The following is a 21,507-nucleotide window of genomic DNA, read 5'->3' on the forward strand; positions in this document are numbered from 1 at the left end:
CGAAATGTGTTCCACGTCGACCTCTCAGCGAACTACTCATGACACGGCTTTGAAGGAGTACTACTTTGCCAGCGAGCACGGCGCGAAACGAATGGTCCAACCATGTTATCTCGATACAACTGCCGATGATAATTTTACAGCGCCGGGGTGGGGAGTGCAAAACACTGAAACGAGCAGCGATGTTATTGATGGGGCGGTGCCAGTTGAGGCCAGTCGTAAACACGGCGCAAGAAGCGCATTAAAACACAAAAACGTCAATAAGCATCCACATCGCAGTGGCGCTGATGTAATAAAAAAACTTGAGTCTTATAAATCACGACACAAACCTGAGAAAAATGATCGTCATGATAAGCGAGATACCAAAGTTGACACAAAATTGTCAGGCAATGAACAAAATTTTGCGGTTGCGCAGCCATTCGGTGCGCGGGAAATTATACCAAAACAAGCCACGGCCATCACGTCCGAGAAAACGAGCAAGCGGCTCCACGTGGCTTTCAACTTTCTTAGCACGTTGATCAACCAAGGCCAGTGCGACAAATTTGAAAGCTATTCAAACCAGTTGAAAGCTTCGTGTTCAACTAATTACGACCTGATGTGCATTCTGGGATACCTGCACGCCAGTCGTGACCTGTTCCGGACCGCCGATTTCGATTCCGCGAAAAAACACATCTGTGAAACCATGAAACTCGTCCCAAAGACTTCGAACCCACGCTACTTTGCTTTAGAACTGTTCACCGCGAAGACTCGAATGTACATAACCCAGAAGAAGCTGACAAAGTTGCAGGAGACCTTGGACGATGCGATGATGATTCTGGAGACCGATCCGGTTGGTTGTACCGGACGCGCCGCCGGGTGGTTATATTTGAACGACGGCCGTAGTAAAACTACTCAACTCACGTGTTTGAATCTCAGTAAGCCGAGCGCTTTCCATGCATATAATCGCTTATTTAACGGGGCAAAAACAAGCTTTCAGCGCGCCATGACGAATTTCCAACGTGACGGAGGGAAAGACGGCCCATTTGGATTCGGTTACGCCATCTGTCGCCTCGCCATTCTTCTGTTGCGCTGCGGAGACAACGGTCTGACCATGGATCGGATAAAGCCGCCAAAGGAAGATGTCATATCCGCCGGAAGTTACATAACTCAATTAGAAAACTCAGACATCCCTATTCCGAAAATACTCGAAATTTCTGTCCGTTTGGCCAAGTGTGACTACCAATTTCGGTGCAACAATTTCGTGCGCGCACTTGAACACGCCAACATAGCGCGTGATCTCGCCGTTGAGTTACATATACTAGAGTTCACTGAGCATGCGCAAAACCGGGTGATATATCTGCAGACGAAAGCGCTTTTTGTAGTGATTGCCCCGGACACGGATGAGGACGAGGCAAAACGAGCGCTTTTTGAAGAAACGTCTGCATGTGGAAGTTGTTCCGAATAAAACTACATCCAAAGATACCGCCTAAAATTAAAACTTATTCTTGTTGAGTATAAAAAACCGCACTTTATCAGAAAGCTAAATTAATGTTTTTCCACTGCGCTTAAAAACATTGTTAACAAATTGACATGACGCCTTATCAGTGATCGCTCCGCCCACTTAATCACGTGGCTCAGCGGGAAGAAAACCTAGACAAGCTAACACCAAAATGGCTTCTTTGCCTATAGACTGCATATAGATATACGCGATATTCCGGATGATTTTATGGACTTGTTTAACACCATATTACACTTGTAAAGGGGTTGATGCCATTAAGTTATTCTGCAAATGCAAAAAATATACGATTAAAGAGAACATCAGCTACTTATAACGGGTAAATCGGTACATTAAACACGCTCTCAAACGCTTGCGCGCTTACCGAAATCGAACCCGTTATTACGTGTAATGGTGGTATTTGCAATAAATTAACACTTCACCGGTATTTACCCGTGTTATTAACAAAATTATTGCCGAAACATTCCCCCTACCCGTGTATTTGACACGAAATAGCGCTTTATAACTGGGAATTCGGTGAAGTTTTACGCGCTTTCTGACGCCGGGTGGGTACCTCAATCCCACATGTTATTGCGTATAAAAGTGATATTAATCATATTAAACATTGCATATGGGACATTTATCAATCACTATAATTTAAAGCTCAAAAACAACACAGTTAGTTTGGACATTGTCTGATATAAAATTAGCGTTGTACGAAATGGAATACGGTCAGGCTATTATAAATTAATAAGGCTACCAATATCAGACGCTCGCGCAGGTACCGACTTCCCCGAAGTTACCGCATTTATTGGTTAACTAATATCAGAAATAATAACTCTTTTACAATAGCATTTATCGATACGTCTTTATTAAAATAATAACAAAATGGTTTTCACTTGCTTCTGACACACACAGAAACGCGATTTTTAACGGGGATTTCATAAAGTTAAACGAATTGGGTACCAAAATTCTCAATTATTTTACATGCACACGTGACATAATACATACTTAATAATGCTTAGTTATTGCTTATATGACATTTCAAGTTTGTGAAATAAATTAATGTTCTATAAAGGGGATCTCGGTTAATTCTTGAAGCTTCCACTCGCTCTTGTCAAGACCGCATTGCCGCGTTGGAAATGGTATAAATTTAATTCATCTTACTTATCTTTCTGGATACCAAATGTCAGAGTTGCATTAACCCTTTTTACACCGTTTTTGCCATATTTCATTTCCGTTTTTTAATCCGAACAAAATAAACGAAACTCGTTTAAAAAATGAGATCTAGGCATTCGAGCTCCTAGTGTGGATTAAAAGCGTTTATTGGTGACACCACATATGAGTGCAAATTTGTAGATACCGTTAATAAGATAATATATCACATGTCACCTTCAAATAACATGTATGATGTCAATTAAGTGCATTACTATCAGAGTAATAAAACACAGCATGAATTAGGCTTCATGCTGGGTTTTATTTCTCTTTGAGTAATGCAGATGAACCTCGCTTCTGGCCTAGTAACTCATAAAACTATTTTTAAAAAATGAAATATTATGTGATAATCAGATCGATAACATAAACTATTTAAATATGCTAGTATATCCGATAAAAATATATTATAATTGTCTTTGACAGTGTTGACGTTCAGTTGTTCGTGGTGACGACCGCATGTATTTATACATCTCTTACACTTCTCAAGATCTCTTTTCGGCTTTGGAAACGATATAAATTAAATGTCACCAACTAATCTTTCAGGATATCGATTGTCCGAGTTACATAATCCCCATTGACACCGTTTAACCATTGTTAATCGTTTTTTTAAAGAGGAAAACAAAAGAAACTCGTTGGAATAAAAGTAAACCTAAACATGTAGCTTGTCTAGAAAATGGCGGACAGGTCGTTGCTAACGAGTGCGCCCGATTAATCGATCGCTGATTGGTGGATCAATTCTAGTGGGCGGAGCGATCATAGATAAGGCGTCATGTCAATTCTTAGTTGCTTAAAACAACAAGAAAAGTTATTGTTTTCTATGTGATAAGGCTGGTGAAATCACAAGAAATCCTAGTACATACAATTAACTATTACGTGCTCATTAAAGTTTCGTTTCTATTTCCAGTTATCAAAATAACGCCTTTTGCATCGAATCTTGTCTCTCTAAACTGAGATTTACTTTATTGTTTGACTGGTCGCAATCATGTACTCGCTTTTTGCAGTTTCTGACATAAAAAGATTTATTTCGTATACATGTTTTTATATCTGCTGATTGAGTCTTTTGTGTTGCCCATACATTTATCGCCAAATATGTTATTATATAGTACTATTTATATAATGCACTGATGTGATTATTGATGTTAATTCTTTTTTTTTTCTGAGCCCCACTTCTCACCACGTCATTCGGTAAACATTGTTGAACGTTTTATTTATGTATTACCATTGCTTACGTTGCATGCATTACTAAACGGTACGATAAAGCGATATTTTAATGAACAGAAGCAGACCGTTGTCGACAACAAAGATTGTTAATTCATTGAAATAACGTGTCAATTAAGCCGTGGTTTACTTGCCAATCAACTGGCACTCGCGCAATTACATCTTGGCTAAACGCGTCCCTGGTAGCGGAATATTTTTTTTTCGGTTTACAACTTACTTTAAACATACGAACGTATTGTAAATCTTCGATTTCATTCCTGTACGACTATGGTCTTAAACGGTCATAAAACAATTTGAACATGATAACTATTTAATATTTGCATCCTTAACATGATCTATATGACACGTGCACGATGTGAGTGTGCCCACCTGCCAGGTGTATAACAGCTAAGAAAACAATACCTCTAGGATCACTTTATGTCAGAAGTTATATTAATTGCCTTTCAATATGTTGCATTATGTTATATTTTAAGGATATGTTTATCATAAACGTTTGTTTTTATTAAGACGCGAGCTAAAATATTATTCACATCTGTAATTTGCTAAAGAAATTCCACAGTGTACCTTGTCATAGAGGAATAATTGTTATGTCAGGTCTTTAAAGTATCAAAAAAAAAATTTCGGCAATCGCATTACTCAAAATAAATAAGCACCTCAACATAAATTAGCATTTATTAAACTAATGATCTGACTTGATATTAATTGAAAAACTAATTATAATCTTGACCATTGTGTTAGTTATTTAAACATGTGTTGCAAGCAAACAGTATTTTCAATGATGTCCATGAATTTTAAATTTTCTCATGAATGATAATAAGTCCTAAGTACGAGCTACAATTTTAAATTTTGAGAATTGTAAGTAATAATTTGATTAAACTCATATGTTGGTTTCCTTAATATGGCCTGTTGATTATCAAGATACTTCGCTGTGATGAACTATTGAGAGATCCTTTGTCTTACAGCCCGAGTGTGGCCAGAGTGTTTGCCAACCTCATATAGATGTTAATCTGAGAATGCGTGGATGAGTATAATTTGAAACATGTAATCATAAGTTTCTAAAAACGACACAGCATAACAATTTAAAAATGATATTAAATTATGCAGTGCATTTTTAAACATCAATACACAACTACAAGGCAAATATCATGTATCAAATCATTGAATTAATGATCAACAGCAAGCAAAAGAAAATTGATAAATAACATTTATGCCTTGATACATTTCACGTAGAACTGTTGGTGCAAAACAAGCTATCAAGTGTAAACATTTAAGCGAATGGTCTTAGGTTATCAATTCGTTCAAAAGTAAATGATTGAAAAATTAATACGCTTAGCAAAAACGGTCATTGTTTTAACGCTTTCCCCCATAAGAAGCAAAGAGCAAATGGCGATATGCAAAAAACATAAAACATTAACAGACTGCGAGTTACTTGATGCTCATCAGCATCTAACGGTTGAAAATGAAGCCTTTAAAACGTGAATCTATTAAGAAAGGTCTTTAATTAAATTTAACTTTCTAAGTGACTACGCATGCGTAAAATACGTATCTAAGTGTAAAAGGTTAAACTCCCTAATCCAACCCTTCACCCCGCATACCGCTTTGTCATGCAACTTTTCTACTCCGGTTAAAATATTAGAAGCATAGAAGCATATCTTGTAGGAAAACAAGCCCCATAAAAATTCGTTTTTATCTTTATGAATTGCAGTTACCATGAAATTGCAGTCCGCAAAGTATAAACAGTGACGATACTTTCCGCCTAAACTGGATTTTTGCTAATAAGAGGCTTTAAACGAAAAATACAATCAAAGCGGAAAGTGTCGTCCCGTTTCACAGAGCACGGTTATTTATGTTTTCTTTTACTTTACCGTACCTATGGTTGTATCTTTAAAGAAGAATTCATGCGGATAATTTAATTCTGAAACGAAATACCATGAATAATTTTTTAAATGTTTTTCCTTATACTTATATACTTATTTAAATAAATAATTCCCGATTTATTGTTGTTTATTGATCAATCAACAACGAGTTGTCGCCCATCAGAACTCCCTAGAATTGTGTATTGATCGGTAATTAGCGATGATATTATTATGTTCATATTTTTAGATTACAATGTGAACATGATTATAAAAAGTCGCACAATACTTTTTCCGATTATTTTTTTTAGTCAACGGAACGATTGAAAATTTTAGCGAATTATAATGGATCAAATAATACACCATTATTATATAAACAGGGTTTTCCGTAAGCCAATATAGCGTGTATCCGCCGACATTCCTTCATAAACAAGAAGTGTCTTGCTTAATTGTATTTTGGCAATCTCCTCTTCTTGAAAGTACGCTCACCATTCTTCGTTAGCACTCATGTTCATATGTCCGCCCATCTGCATATACATTTTCATGTATCAAATGATCTGCAAAATACATAGACACTTACACAATCAGGGGATTACCTTTAAGTGTGTTCCACGTGTGTAAACGTTTAAAGGACGTGTCTACAGATTTTCGTATTTAAAAAAAAACAACGTTTAGTGAATTATCAAACGAAAATTAATATTTCATTATAATTATAACGACAAGTATCTAAGATAAAATAAACGATATATGCCTGCTCTGTGGTTCGAATTCGGGACCTCTTGATACAAAACTGCACTACACCACGCACAGGTTTATGAAAATATGAGGCATTCTATACATAGATGGTGACGTCACTACGTTAGTGTATTCATAGATGGTGACGTCACTACGTTATTGTCACCTCTATACTAAGACGCATCACATTCCCCTGGTTTCGGGAATTATGCTTCCGCCAAAGTAGTTCTGCGTAGGAATCAAAATGTTAATAATGAAAGAAAACTCGTTTTTCATTGTGTGTTTAAAACGGAATATTATTTAAAGAAATGTTATTAAATTATGTTTAAATGTGATTTTGAATCTCTATTAAGACCGATAGCGATTATCAGAAATTTGCGGGAGGCGGAAAACTACAACGGGCGAGGCATGGTCAGGGGTGATAACCGCAAAAAAGGGTTAGGGTAAGAGTTAGGGTTAGGGGTCGGGTTAGGGTTAGGGTTGGGTTGAGGCTAACCCAAACCCTAACCCGACCCCTAACACTAACCCAAACCGTAACCCTAACCCTCTAACCCCCCCCCCCCCCTTGCGTAATACCATACCATGCCTCGCCCGTTGTAGTTTTCCGCCTCCCGCACGATTACCTGACCGACTTTCGCTTTCACTTTTCATTCGTAAAAGAAGTGATACCCCCAATTCCTTTCGCGTTAGTACACAGGTCAGTAAGACCGGTGTGTACACAATGAATATGAGATGGTTTAAACGCTTTGACGATAATACCATAAATAATCTATAAAAAAAGCTTTGTAAAAGGAATATTATTTTCTGACTTCGATTTATCAACATCAATCTACAAACATACACTTTTACATTTCTTAGACAAAAGTATTAATTTGCTTCTTTGAATATTCTATTTTAGTTTTTATACATATTTTTATAGTAACTTTTCCAATCAGCTAACAAGTTTACGACCTCTGCTCACACGTTAACAAACAACGGGTTTATGTGTCACTTTCGAAGTGACACGATCTAAAAATAAACGTCGCATTTGCGTCAGAAAACGATTATTTACAACAGCCCGAACACAGTCTTATCTAGCCGGCCACACACTTTCAAATGGCGAGATCGTTCTGGATCAACAGATGATTTATTGCGGAGATAGTCGATGTATCACGATTACTGTTGAGATGGGCAGAGTTTACCCGAACACATGGCGGCAATAACCGAATATCGCCGAAATTAAAGGTTTTTCCGCGTGTGCTTGGTTTCTACGTTGGCTTAACATTTGGAATTCCATTTAATCATCCAGTTATAAACTACATACGCAGTCAAAAATGAATAGATTGAGTATAAAACGTGATCACTTGGGTGAAATAAAACAGGTAGGATAGCCTTTAAAATACTCTTTAGTGTATACTTGTACATTAACAGGAAATATTAAAATCTAATATATACATTTTATTTCCTATTTTAAATAACATTGTTCAATGTATACAACATAATTACAGCTCATCTTTACACAAATTCTCCAACTTCTACTTTTGCTAACACTTCAACAACTTCTACTGCCACTACCACTACTGAAATTTTATTATACAACAACAACTATTGAAACTACATGTACTTCTATTACTACTACTTCTACTACTTCTACTACTACTACTACTACTACTTCTACTACTACTACTACTACTACTACTACTACTACTACTACTTCTACTACTACTACTACTACTACTAAAATAAGCTGTCCGAGTTGTCCGAGTCGTCAATTTCCCCTTCCGGACAAGCAGTTTTTCAAAGCCGGCTTGTCCGGGGACAAGTACAATTTCCGTGGTAAACATTTTTCGAGAACGAAACTACTTCATTTTCCGAAAATCAAAAACGAAAGTTTATATAAATAGCTAATGATTAATCTGCGGACTGGCACACGTTTTAACTGCAAGGTAGGTAATTTTCCGATAATAATTATTTAATGTAGTAAACCAGTCCACTCGTATAAAAAAAAACAGCCAATCACGCGTAAGCATTTTTGTAGAGAAACCAGCGCACATGTGTATAGCACCAGCCAATCACGCATTGGATAACATTTTTCGTACATTGCGAATGGCCGCATACATGTTCTACCGACATGCAGCGAACATAAGATGTGTTTTTTTTATAAAATCACGTCAACGTCAGGCCATGACGCAATCAGACCAATGATAAATTATGTCAAAATACCAGTGCAGTATTCAATTTCAGTGAAGTTTATGGGATCAGAGTAGAAATTCTAATCACACACATTAACTGAGATTATTTCATTTCAAGTAAATTTTCTTGTCATGTTGAGATTATTAAATATCCGAGATGGTATCATGTGTGACTTAAAAGTGTTATTATTATATGCACATCTTGCTTGTATTTTTTGTTTATTTGATTTTTCTAGTTAATTATGTTTATAAGTTAAAATAAGTTAAAATAGAAGTTGACAAAAGTGTATGTTTGTATTATTTGCTTAATTAGTAATGATCTTTTCTTTTATCCATCTTAAAAGTACGGACAAGTACTTCTTTGGTACGGACAACTGAATTTGTGGGTCCAACTTAGTACTACTACTACTACTACTACTACTACTACTACTACTACTACTACTACTACTACTACTACTATTACTACTACTACTACTACTACTACTACTACTACTACTACTACTACTACTTCTACTACTACTACTACTACTATTACTGTACCTCACAAATTAAATCTCAATATTTATCGGCCAAAAATACATGTGTTTTGTCTCATAGTTTACAAGGGGTTGTCGAATGTTTTGTTCAAATTCTTGATTTTCCAAATTGACCTTTGCAAGAATTAAAATTAAACATCTTAAAAGGGGCAAACAGTATGAGAGAAAAAAAATAGCATACGAAGTAAAACTGATAATAAAATATGATAATGTGAATTGTTAATTTAAAAATATTATATTATGAGTGTGTTCAATACATATAATGTATCTGGTACAATATATTCCTAGCTTTTGTGCCATGTATTGAAACATAGTTTTGTTTCGTTTAAAGCTATGCTAACACTATGGATGAAAAACAAGAGAAACTTCTACGGCAGAAGCGTGTTGATATTGTAACTGACCTTGAGCCGCGTGGTATTGTCCTTGACACGTTGTATGAAGACGGCGTTCTGACAGAGAATGACGTCGAACTCGTATCGATTGCTCCTACGAGGAAACAACGCTGCCACGTGCTCCTTCAACTTCTGCCAACTCGCGGCCCGGTTGCCTACGGGTCATTACAAAAGGCATTATTGGCGGGAAAATACCATTTTCTGGTGGATAAGCTGGACGCTCAACCAAATGTTGCAGACGAAAATGCGCGGGAAAACAAAAAATGTGAATTGTGCCTCAGTTTTCTTCAGAGAATAGTTGGTTGCCATTCGGCTACGAATTCGAAACTATTGGCGTTGCTCAGCGAACATTGTTGTTCGTTTTTGGACAACGTTGAACCTCGTGACGTCATCGACCGACTATTTCAGGATGGAATTCTGGTAAACGATGACATTGACACAATTATGACTTGTTCAACCAGACGAACTCGCTGTGAGACATTGTTTTCACTTCTTCTCAATGTTGAAACGTGTGTGATTGACAGTCTTGCGGCATCTCTTTCGAAAAAATACGGCTTTTTAGTCGAAAAGGTTGCGAGTTTAAAAAGTCTCCATCAACACGAAATGGGTTTCTCGTCGACCACTCAGCGAACTACTCATGACACGGCTTTAAAAGAGTACGACTTTGCCAGCGAGCACGGTGCCATACGAATGGTTCAACCATGTAATCTCGATACAACTGCCGATGATAATGTTCCGTGTACGGCGCCGGTGTGGGGAGTGCAAAACACTGCTACGTGCAGCGATGTCATTGATGGGGCGATGCCGGTTGAGGTCAGTCGTATACACGACGCCAGAGGCGCATTAAAACACAAATACATCAACAAACATCCACATCGCAGTGGCGCTGATGTAATAACAAAACTTAAGTGTAATAAATTTCGACTCACAACTGAGGAAAATGATCGTCATGAAAAGCGAGATGCCAATGAGGACACACAATTTTCAGGCAATGAACAAAAATCGAATTGCGCGGTTGCGCAGCAATGCGGTGCGCGGGAAATAATACCAAAACAAGTCACGGCCATTACGTCCGAGAAAACGAGCAAACGACTCCACGTTGCTTTCAACTTTCTTAGCGCGTTGCTCAACCAAGGCCAGTTCGAGAAATTTGAAAGCTTCTCAAACCAGTTGAAAGCGTCGCGTTCGTCAAATAACGACCTCATGTGCATTCTGGGATACCTGCACGCCAGTAAAGACCTGTTCCTGACCGATTTCGATTCCGCGAAAAAACACATCTGTGAAACCATGAAACTCGTTGCCAAGACTTCGAACCCACGCTACTTTGCTTTGAAACTATTCACCGCGAAGACTCGAATGTACACAACTCGGAAGAAGCTGACAAAGGTGCAGGAGACCTTGGACGATGCGATGATGATTCTACAGACAGATCCGGTCGGTTGTACCGGACTCGCCGCCGGGGGGTTATATTTGAACGACGGTCGTAGTAAAACTACTCAACTCACGTGTTTAAATCTCAGTAAGCCGAACGCTTTCCTGGCATATAACCGCTTGTTTAACGGGGCGAAAGCCAGCTTGCAGCGCGCCATGACGAACTTCCAACGTGACGGAGGGCAAGGCGGCACTGACGGATTCGGTTACGCCCTCTGTCGCCTCGCCATTCTTCTGTTGCGCTGTGGAGACAACGGTCTGACCATGGATCTGATAATGCCGCCGAAGGAAGATGTCATATCCGCCGGTAGTTACTTAACTCAATTAGAAAACTCAGACATCCCTATTCCAAAAATACTCGAAATGCATTTCCGTATGGCAAAGTGTGACTACCAATTTCGGTGCAACAATTCCGTGCGCGCACTTGAACACGCCAATATGGCGCGTGATCTCGCCGTTGAGTTAAATATGCTAGAGTTCACTGTTCATGCGCAAAACCGGGTGACATATCTGCAGACGAAAGCGCTTTTTGGAGTTCCTGACATGGATGAAGACGAGGCGAAACGAGTGCTTTTTGAAGAAACGTCTTCTAGTGGAAGTTTTTCCAAATAAAGCTACATCCTACGTTGCCGCCTAAAATTAAAACATATTCTTCTTTAGAGAGAGAGTGACCGCCCCTGATGTGATGGCGGCTTTTTTCAAACCGGACAATAAAAATAAATAAAATTAAATGTTCTCATGTGTTAAAAGCTGTTAAATTTCGCGTATAGTGCAAAAAGGATGATAATATAAATATATAAACTCATTGGAAGATTATTCGCTGTAAGAAATTGATTCTGTGTGGCGATATTTAATTTTCTTTTATTTGTTCGCTGTGCGCGAACAAAGGAACATGGATTATCGTATGTTTTTCGTGATGTGTTACTGAAAATCGGTTTTGCTACCACGTCATATTGATTGGACTATATATAAAGGTAAATTAACTTTACAAGCGTCGCTTACAAACATGGAGAATCGAGACTTTTGTTAACCTATTCAAAACAGATATGGTGTTTTGTCCGATCCGCCTAATTATGTGGGCGGAAATCAATCTGGTTAAATAGTGTCCCAAGTGTTCAGACAAGATTTTTCTTAGAGTTCACTAGACAATAAAATGGTTTACATGTTCGACGAGCTGCGATTCATTCGAAACGAACAAGTGTACTGCAGCCGAGAATTAACCCGTTTGCATGACACTGTTGCAAATGTTACTGATAAATTGTGTCAGGCCGTCAGTACTACGAATGCCCAGAAGATATTTCTCAAAACATTAGCTTACAAATCTATCGACATGGAAGCTAGAGCACGGCGAAATAACCTCATATTCCGAGGTTTTGTCGAAAATTATGGTGAGAACTGCACGCAAGTACTGCAGGATTTCCTGAAGAATCAACTTGATATAGACAGCCAGTTTGTGTACATCGCTCTGGCACACAGACTTGGCCAAAGAAACCCTCGGTGGCAGCATAACCACAGGCCAATTATTGCGAACTTTTGGGATTTTGGTGACGTAGAACGTATTATGAGAAACGTCAGACGCCTGTGAAACACACCATTCTCCGTAGACAACGATTTCCCAAGAGAAATACAAGAGGCTCGCGGACGCATGTGGCCAAAATTCAAAGAGCTGTAAAATCGGGATCCTCGGTCGAGGGTCCAACTAGTTTACCCTACCAAACTCATCCAGGACGGTAATCTAATACAAAATGAGTTACCAGAATGGAGCCTGTTTATAGGAGCAAACAGGCTAGCCAAGCTCGAGCATATAACACAAATTAGGCCACATCATCCACAAGTACGTGAAATATCTCCGAACTTTGCAGAGAGAAAGTTGAGCCAGTCTGTTACAAACGATGTCGGCCCGCCAATCGAACCCAGCTCACAGAATCGAGCCCCGATAAAGACATGCGACACAGTACCAACAGGTTTTCGGGATACAGCAACGTCGAGCACGATAAGCGACGTCACAATCAGCACAGCAATTCCCATCAGCACAAATGATCAGGGGCAGCAAACTGCTAGACATGACTAACCAATCCACAAGCTTTTCATCGTTTAAGACCCCAAGTATCACGCATTATCTAAAACAGCAAACTCTACTTTTAAGTACTCAGCCAGCTATGACGCAAGACGAAACGGCGATAAAATCCATCGTTGCTGACAACGACAACCCAACACTAAGTCGCCAGGAGACAACGCCTACAAGGGGCAACACGAGAGTCACAAACAGATCCACTGAAAGGGCCGAGCGCCGGTCACAGTCATCTGTTCCGTACAGGCGACTGAGCAGTGCTAGTAAAAATAGAATTAAAAGTGACAAAACGGCTTTCCCCGAAAACAAAAATGGCACTATCGGTTTGTCCAGCGCTATTAATAGCATAGTAAACTTAACACCAGCGAGTGAAAATACACTTGCAAACGGGAATCACGTGGAAAATAGTAAATGTGTGCCAGTTGCCACCGGCGATACGCAGCAGGTGAAAATCTAGTACGTTTTACAGGAGGCCAATTTACGAAAAGCATTACTAAATGTCCAAGGTTTATCGACAAGACGTGTAAATAAAGTACAATCGAGTGAGCTGATTAATGTTTTTTCATCACATGATATTGTTCTGCTCACTGAAACTTGAACGAACGATTTCTCAGATTTAAATGTTAATGGTTTTGATCATTATGTTTTAAATCGAACTCAGTTATTAAAATCAAGCGAATGGGCGTCCAGTGGAATTATTGTTTACATTCGAAATGAACTCACTAGCAAAGATAATTTAGTGTTTACAAGCGAAGATGACATTCTTTGCATTAAAATATCTGCATCTAAAATTTGTTTACAACATGATGTGTATATATTCTTATGCTACGTTATACCTGAGAATAGTTCGAGACAGGCTATAGTGGAACGCCATACACTTGATTGAGTACTCGAGTATATAATGAATCTTAGTTTTAAACAGTGAAAATTTAAATGTTATATTATGTGGTGATATGAATGCACATACATCTGATTTATCCGATTTTGTGTCAGATAAAAGTATTCATCATATTGATTTTTTACCCGATGGCTATGTAGCTGATACGGGCACAGCGCGGTGTTCTCAGGACAAAGGTCGTATTAATAATAACGGAATAGTATTACTAGATTTGTGTAAACAAACCGGAATGCGTATTTTAAATGGGAGGTGTGATAGGGATCAGGATGGAAAGTACACTTTTATTGGCAGAACAGGTTCTAGTGTAGTCGATTTTGTAATAGCAACGCCAGGTATTTTTAACTGTGTTCACTCTTTCCGAGTTGAGGATCAAAATATTTTATCCGACCATTGCTTAATTGATTGCTCTTTTGTGTTTAAAGATAGTAATCCGTCAATCAATAACTGTTTTAACCGAAACGGTACTGCAGGGGTTGTAAATTATAAATATGTATGGGACAATGACCATTGCTTATGTATTATTATTTTATCTTGGTTGCCTGTGCTTTCTTCTAGTTTGCCTCTAGTTTGCATCTAGTTGTTTCTTGCTTCTATTTTGTTGCCTGCTTATAGTTTGTCCCATGCTTTTATTCTGTTTTTGTTGTTAGAAAGCTGTTGATCAGTTCATCTCGAATCTGATTCGAGGTGATATTCGTCTTTAGCACTTGGTATCTGTCGCACTTTTGTGTTTCTTTTTCAATTTAGTTTCTTACGTTGCCGTCCTATTGCAGTTTTTAGACCTACTTGTAGGTCTATATCAGCAGCTTCCTACACAGTTTTTAATTGCCTCCTATTTTATTCTATTTTATTTATGCTTTGATATGATTTCTGATATGCTTTTGTATTCTATTGAAATTATATTATGTCATACACTGACTCTGCTGCAGGTACAGCTTTTTGTGCATTATTGTGTTGATAATACAGTTAGCCCCTATATCAAAGTCCTTGAATATTTTATTATATTTTGTCTATTTTATTTATGCTTTGATATGATTTTGATATGCTTTCGTAAGCTATTGAAATTATATTATGTCATACACTGACTCTGCTGCTGGTACAGCTTTGTGTGCATTATTGTTTTGATAAAACAGTTAGCCCCTACATCAAAGACCTAGAATATATTCTTGGTATTTGCCTATATGCATGCCACAGTCTTTCTCCGCCCCCACATGTGCAATACCAGCAAGAAAGTCAAATATTGTCAAATTCAGTTCAATGCTGCATGTAATTATTGCCCTAATCTGTGTTTTACCCTTAAACATGTATATGACTTTTCTCTTTAGCTGTTTTACTCATGTTTAAAGTACACATTTGTTGTGTAGTCGGTTCAAAAGCTTTGCAGGTTATGTTACTTGTTATATATCTTGCCGACTCAAAATAAAATGTATTTGATTTGATTTGATTTGATAGGCAATTATTTCAGGAAGCTTTTCACTCAAGTGACGTTATTGATAATTTAAATACATGTACAAACGCTGTAAGCGACAGCGCGTCATCACATGACATAGACTGTTGTATTTTAAAACTAAATAAAATATTCGATGGATTTGCCTCCCCTTTTGTCAAACGTAAATTTAGAAATAACGTAAGTTATGTTAGTTCACAGCAAAATATACATGAAAAATCTTGGTTTTCTCCCGAATGTGCTGAAAAAAATGGATCTTTTTTACAGACAACTGAATAAATTTAGACATAATAAAACAGATAAAAACAAAACAGAATGGTACTTAATAAAACTAGGTCAGATTATAAGCTATGTATACGAAAACAAAAATTACATTACGATAGGGCACAAACCCGAAAACTCGAACAATCAAGATTCAAAAATGCTTAAATGTACTGGAATATGCTCAAACAATCTGCAGGAATTCAACAGTCCAATAGTTCCCTGAGTACATTTGAACAATATTTCAAAAGCGTTAATAATCCAAACAGTTTGTTTTTTACACCTGATGAAGATGTTATCTACTTCTTAGAACGGTATGAGAGAAACGAATTTAGTGTAATGTTTGATAAATTAAATAAGCCCATTTCAATAGAACTAATTAATAAAGCTATTAAGGAATTGAAATCTAATAAAAGTGATATGCATATAAATGAGTTTTTGTTCATGGTAGAGACACTCTTTTGCCATATCTAACAAAATATTTGATAGTGGTTATTTTCCAACTACCTGGTCAGAGGGTTTTGTTGTTCCTCTGCACAAGAAGGGTAGCATAAATGACGAAAATAACTATAGAAGTATAACATTTTGGAGTACGTTAGGAAAACTGTTTACTCGCATTTTAAACATGAGACTCTCACATTGGGCGGAACATTATTATGTATACGTTGAAGCACAGGCGGGTTTTAGTGTGTATTTAAATTATTTAGAATCAGTGCTCGCTGAAAGTGGCTTAAATGGTATAGATGTAGATAATTTCAAACTATTCCTTGTGTTGTATGCAGATGATATCATTATTTTTGCAAATAACGCAGAGGAAATGCAACAAAATCTAAATGTATTGCATGAATATTGTAAACGCTGGAAGTTAGTAGTGAACAGCGATAAAACTAAAGTCATGATATTCAGAAAAGGGGGGCGATTGCCAAACAATATTTCTTTTCACTACAATAATACTGCAATTGAGATTGTTACTAAATTTAATTACCTTGGTGTCGTATTCACGACTAATGGTTTGTTCTCTGATGCACAAAGCACATTAGCTGGCCAAGCCTTAAAGGCTATTTTCAAGATGAACAAATACCTTTACAAATATACCGACATTACTGTGAATCACAGATTATATTTGTTTGATAAACTTATATCACCTATTCTTAATTACGGCATTGAAGTTTGGGGTTTTGTTAAGGGCGATGCTATAGAATGTATTCATATGCAATTTTGTAAAAGTCTGCTGGGTGTTAAAAGAAGTACTCAAATCGATTTTATATACGGCGAACTTGGGCGTCTCAACTGTCAAACTAGTAGATAGTATAATATTATAAAATATTGGGTTAAAATATAACATACTATTAGTAATAAATTCAATAAAAAAAGTATACCTTGCATTGTTGAGTGACTGCGAAAGATACCCTAATAAAAAAACGTTGGTGTACCCTACTACGTGATTTGCTAAGCACACTTGGCTTTTACGATGCCTGGTATTTCCAGGATGTCGGTCACGATACTGTATTTCTTGGAGCTATTAAACAACGTTTTACAGATAATTTTATCCAAAATTGGAACGGCCGACTAGTAAACTCTAGTAGAGCTCTTTTTTATAGGAATATAGCATCCTTTCAACTTCAACCATATTTAGTATTATGTATTATTAAAAAAGTATAGATTTAGTCTTTCTAGATTACGAGTATCCTCTCATAGATTGAGAATAAAAAGTGGCAGATGGTCTTAGCCCAAACTTACACCTGTGAAACAAAGGACATGTACTGTTTGTAATCGTCTAGAAGACGAATATCATTTTGTGATTGAATACAACTTATATACAGATTTAAGATGTAAATATAAATCTTCATATTACAGAAGCAGACCAAATATGCCAAAATTTATTGAATTAATGTCTTCCGATAGTGAATCTGTGTTAAGAAAACTAAGTGCTTTTGTCCATGCCGCATTGTTAGTTACATCAACGAACATGTATGCGCCCATTTGTGTATTTTTACCCATTAACTAGCTGAAAATGTAAACTTCTGCTGTGTTTTGATTTTGTATGTAAATGCAGAGGCGTATTTAGGTGGGGGGCCAGGGGGCTAAAGCCCCCCAGCTGGCTTGCTAGATATGATTTAAAAAAATGAGCCCCTTACAGTTCCAATCCACTTGTGTATTTCCTGTCATATGCCCCTAATTAGGCCATTAACAGCTGTCAATTTGTGTGGTTAGCCCCAGGCATGTGTACAGACGATCTAACCTTCGCCAGCTAAACTGCACGCTTCATTGACTGTAAGTGATAAACTGCGCTATTTGATTGGCTGAAGGAGATACATTCAACTTATGAAATTAATCAATACATTTAGCTATAGGTAAATGTTTACAAATGGCTGCCGCATGGGACTTGTGAAAAACAATATCCTCCAATTACCTTCAGTCGAGCGGTTAAGGAAACAACAAAAAAAAAATCTGAATGAATTCAAACATTGCCGCAATAAACGATGTACCTAAAAAGATTTATTTCATTCCTGTTAAATCCATGTCAAAATTGTTTATTTAGAGCGTGTTTAACCACACAAAGCCGATAGTTTCATACACATCCGCAAATGACATAAACTTCGCGCGTTGTTTACCTTGAGTCGAGAGGTAACATCCGAAAAGCGAGAGTACTCGATTGCAATAGACATGAGGTCAACAACACTTCAAAAATTCGATTCACTGAACAAATTTAGAGAAACCGAAAGATTAATTTTACTTTAAAGTACTGAAAAAAACTACAACGTTCGCAATTTGTTCCAATACAACTTCGGCATATATATTACTATTAAAAGATTTGATAAAATTATCATCAAATTGGGACAGGGTATACCCACTGAACATGTGAATATCGGCATGTCTCATATTTTCGCGATGTGCGCGCACAGATTGTTCCATGCAACAATTTCTGGGAATCGTGAAAAGTAAACGAATTTTCTTTAAAATAAATCAAATACTTGAAATTATGTTTTTACACTAGCGCAGTGGTCTGCAATTTATGCGCAAGTTTAATGAATAGTACCGAAAAAATGCATGGAAAAGGCATAAATTTGGACTATTTCTGTTGAAGTAAGATTTTTAATGCAATTAAACTGTTTTTTTTTTCTTATTTTAGTCGTGTCTATAATTATTTTAAGCGTAGTAATGTTATTAAAACAAAATACTGGTTTGAGAGACATTTGATTTACCCCTGTATGTCTGTCTGTCTGTGTGTCTGTCTCACTTGATGTCTAAACTCAAGTTCTTGTTTTACATGCACTTTTATCATTTAAAATGCTGATTAGATAGCATGAAATTGCATCATTGAAGGTACCATTTCAAAACAAAATCAACGACGGAAGGGGACACCCCTCCCGCACCCTCCCCAGTTGAGCCCCCCCCCCTCGGAAAAAATTCTGGATACGCCTCTGGTGAATGAAATCATCCTGTATAATGAGTATTTTTGTGTGAGTTCTTGTTTACGCCTTCTTAGTTTATTGTGTTGAGTAAATGTATGTTAGAAACAATGCAGTATGTAATAATAAGTAGGATTACTCCTCTTAAATTAAAAGTATTTCATCTATATATGCTGCCGACTATTTGCTTTAGCTGTATAATCAGTATGTTGTGTGAGTTTTTTTTTGTTTAACTCTCTTTATGTTTTGTTTGAAGAGTAAATGCACGTCAAAATTAATGCAATGTGTATTGATAAGTATAAGTATGGGCAATCCTTTTAAATATTATTCTAACGGTTAATATGTATTTTCTCCTGTAAATTATTTATTAGCACTAATTATGTAATTATTATTTCAAAAGTTGAGTACTCGCTTACTCATAATTTCATGTGATTGTTATAATCATTTGTATATGTCAATTACTGTAGTTATAATATTGCTTGTACTAAAATGTGTCCACATGGGCCATTGGCCTTCTGGAAATGCTGTAAATAAAATCTGATTCTTTAGTATCAAAAAAGAACAGCAATATATCAGTTAGCTAAATCATTACATATTTTGCTGTGCTTAAATACTTTGAAACAAATTCTTAGTTGCTGAAAACAACAAGCAAAGTTATTGTTTTCTATGTGATGTGGCTGGTGTAATCACAAGTAATCGTAGTACATACAATTAACTATTACGTGCTCATTAAAGGTTCGTTTCCATTTCCAGTTATGAAATAACTAGATTTGCATCGAATCTTGTCTCTCTTAAATGAGATTTATTTTATTGCTTGACTGGTCGCAATCATGAACTCGCTTTTTGCAGTACATTAAAAGATTTATTTTGTACACATGTTTGTTATATCTGCTGATTGAGTCTTTTGTGTTGCTCATACATTTATCACCAAATATGTTATGATATAGTACTATTTATATAAATGCACTGATGTGATCATTGATGTTGATTCTTTTTTTCTTTTCTGAGCCCCACTTCTCACGTCAATCGGTAAACATTGTTGGACGTTTTATTCATTTAGTACCATTGCTTACGTTGCTTACATTGCTTAGCGGTATGACAAAGCGATGTTTTAATGAACAAAAAGCGGACCGTTGTCGACAACAAAGATTGTTGATTCATTGAAATAACGTGTCAATTAAGTCGTGGTTTACTTGCCAATCAACTGGAACTCGCGCAATTACATCTTGGCTAAACGCGTCCCTGGTAGCGGAATATTATATATTATATATTTGTATTCGGTTTACAACTTACTTTAAACATACGAATGTATAGTAAATGTTCGTTTTCATTCCTATACAACTATGGTCTTTAAAGAACGAATAACAACATGATAACTTTTTAATATACTATTTAATATATGCATCCTAAACATGATCTATATGATACGCGCACAATTTGAGCAAGAGTAGTTATATGTTGGTTGGATCTCACGAAGCAAGTGTAGTTGTATGTTGGTTGGATCTCACGAAGCAAGTGTAGTTGTATGTTGGTTTTATCTCAGGAACCATGAGTAGTTTTATGTTGGTTTGATCTGAGGAAGCAAGAGTAATTGTATGTTTGTTTGATCTCAGGAAGCAAGGGTTGTTGTATGTTGGTTTTACCTCATGGGCCAAGAGTTGTTTTATGTTTGTTTGATCTCAGGAAGCAAGGGAAGTTGTATGTTGGTTTTATCTCATGGACCAAGAGTAGTTTTATGTTGGTTTTATCTCATGAACCAAGAGTAGTTGTATGTTGGTTTGATCTCAGGAAGCAGGGGTAGTTCTATGAGTGTTTTATCTCATGGACCAAGAGTAGTTTTATGTTGGTTTGATCTCACGAAGCAAGAGCAGTTGTACGTTGGTTTGATCTCACGAAGCAAGTGCAGTTGTACGTTGGTTTGATCTCACGATGCAAGAGTAGATGTATGTTGGGTTGAGCTAATGAAGAAAGAGTATGTGTATTTTGTTTTATCTCAGGAAGCACAGAATAACTCAATCATCTGCAGTACCTTATCGTACTCCTATAAATATGAGGTCGATTTACATCGACCTCATATCGTTTAACGTTATTTTGCAATAGCATCGTTCCGACATGAATTCATGTCGGAAGCTTTAACGGCATCAAATTCATATAACAGCACAGAATAATCATGCAATAAATTATTAAACATAAAATATAAACATTATTTTACTAATTGCATTAGAAAAATATTTATACAAACTTACAAGTAATGATTGTCCAGACCTTAAAACACTACCACTGTTCAAATTCCATATTGTTGCCATATAGCACTGTGTAAATTGAAAGTTGCATAATGTTACCTCATTGGTCGGTTATAAATACATTGTTTCTCTATATATAGTATTCGATTTAGACG

General features: G+C 36.8%; 2 protein-coding genes across 4 annotated transcripts in view; both read left to right on the plus strand.

Annotated features, from left to right (window-relative positions):
• LOC127847411 (uncharacterized) overlaps nt 1–21,507 on the plus strand; it is a 334,665-nt gene that overhangs the window by 13,518 nt on the left and 299,640 nt on the right. The gene's annotated exons all lie outside the window — the stretch shown is intronic.
• Nucleotides 7,686–21,507, plus strand: part of LOC127847412 (uncharacterized) — a 292,485-nt gene continuing 278,663 nt past the window's right edge. Inside the window, exons 1-2 of one of the 3 annotated variants that reach the window (XR_008033960.1) lie at nt 7,732–7,853; nt 9,531–11,996. Coding sequence is in view for 2 of the 3 variants with exons in the window: in XM_052379301.1 (XP_052235261.1) it covers nt 9,544–11,634 (2,091 nt within the window). In the remaining variant the exon portion in view is untranslated. Of the gene's footprint in view, nt 7,854–9,530; nt 15,428–21,507 lie in introns of those variants that run through there. The other 2 variants (XM_052379301.1, XM_052379302.1) reach the window with 2 other exon arrangements.

The sequence above is a fragment of the Dreissena polymorpha genome, chromosome 10, assembly GCF_020536995.1.
Source record: "Dreissena polymorpha isolate Duluth1 chromosome 10, UMN_Dpol_1.0, whole genome shotgun sequence".
NCBI classification, from domain to species: domain Eukaryota; kingdom Metazoa; phylum Mollusca; class Bivalvia; order Myida; family Dreissenidae; genus Dreissena; species Dreissena polymorpha.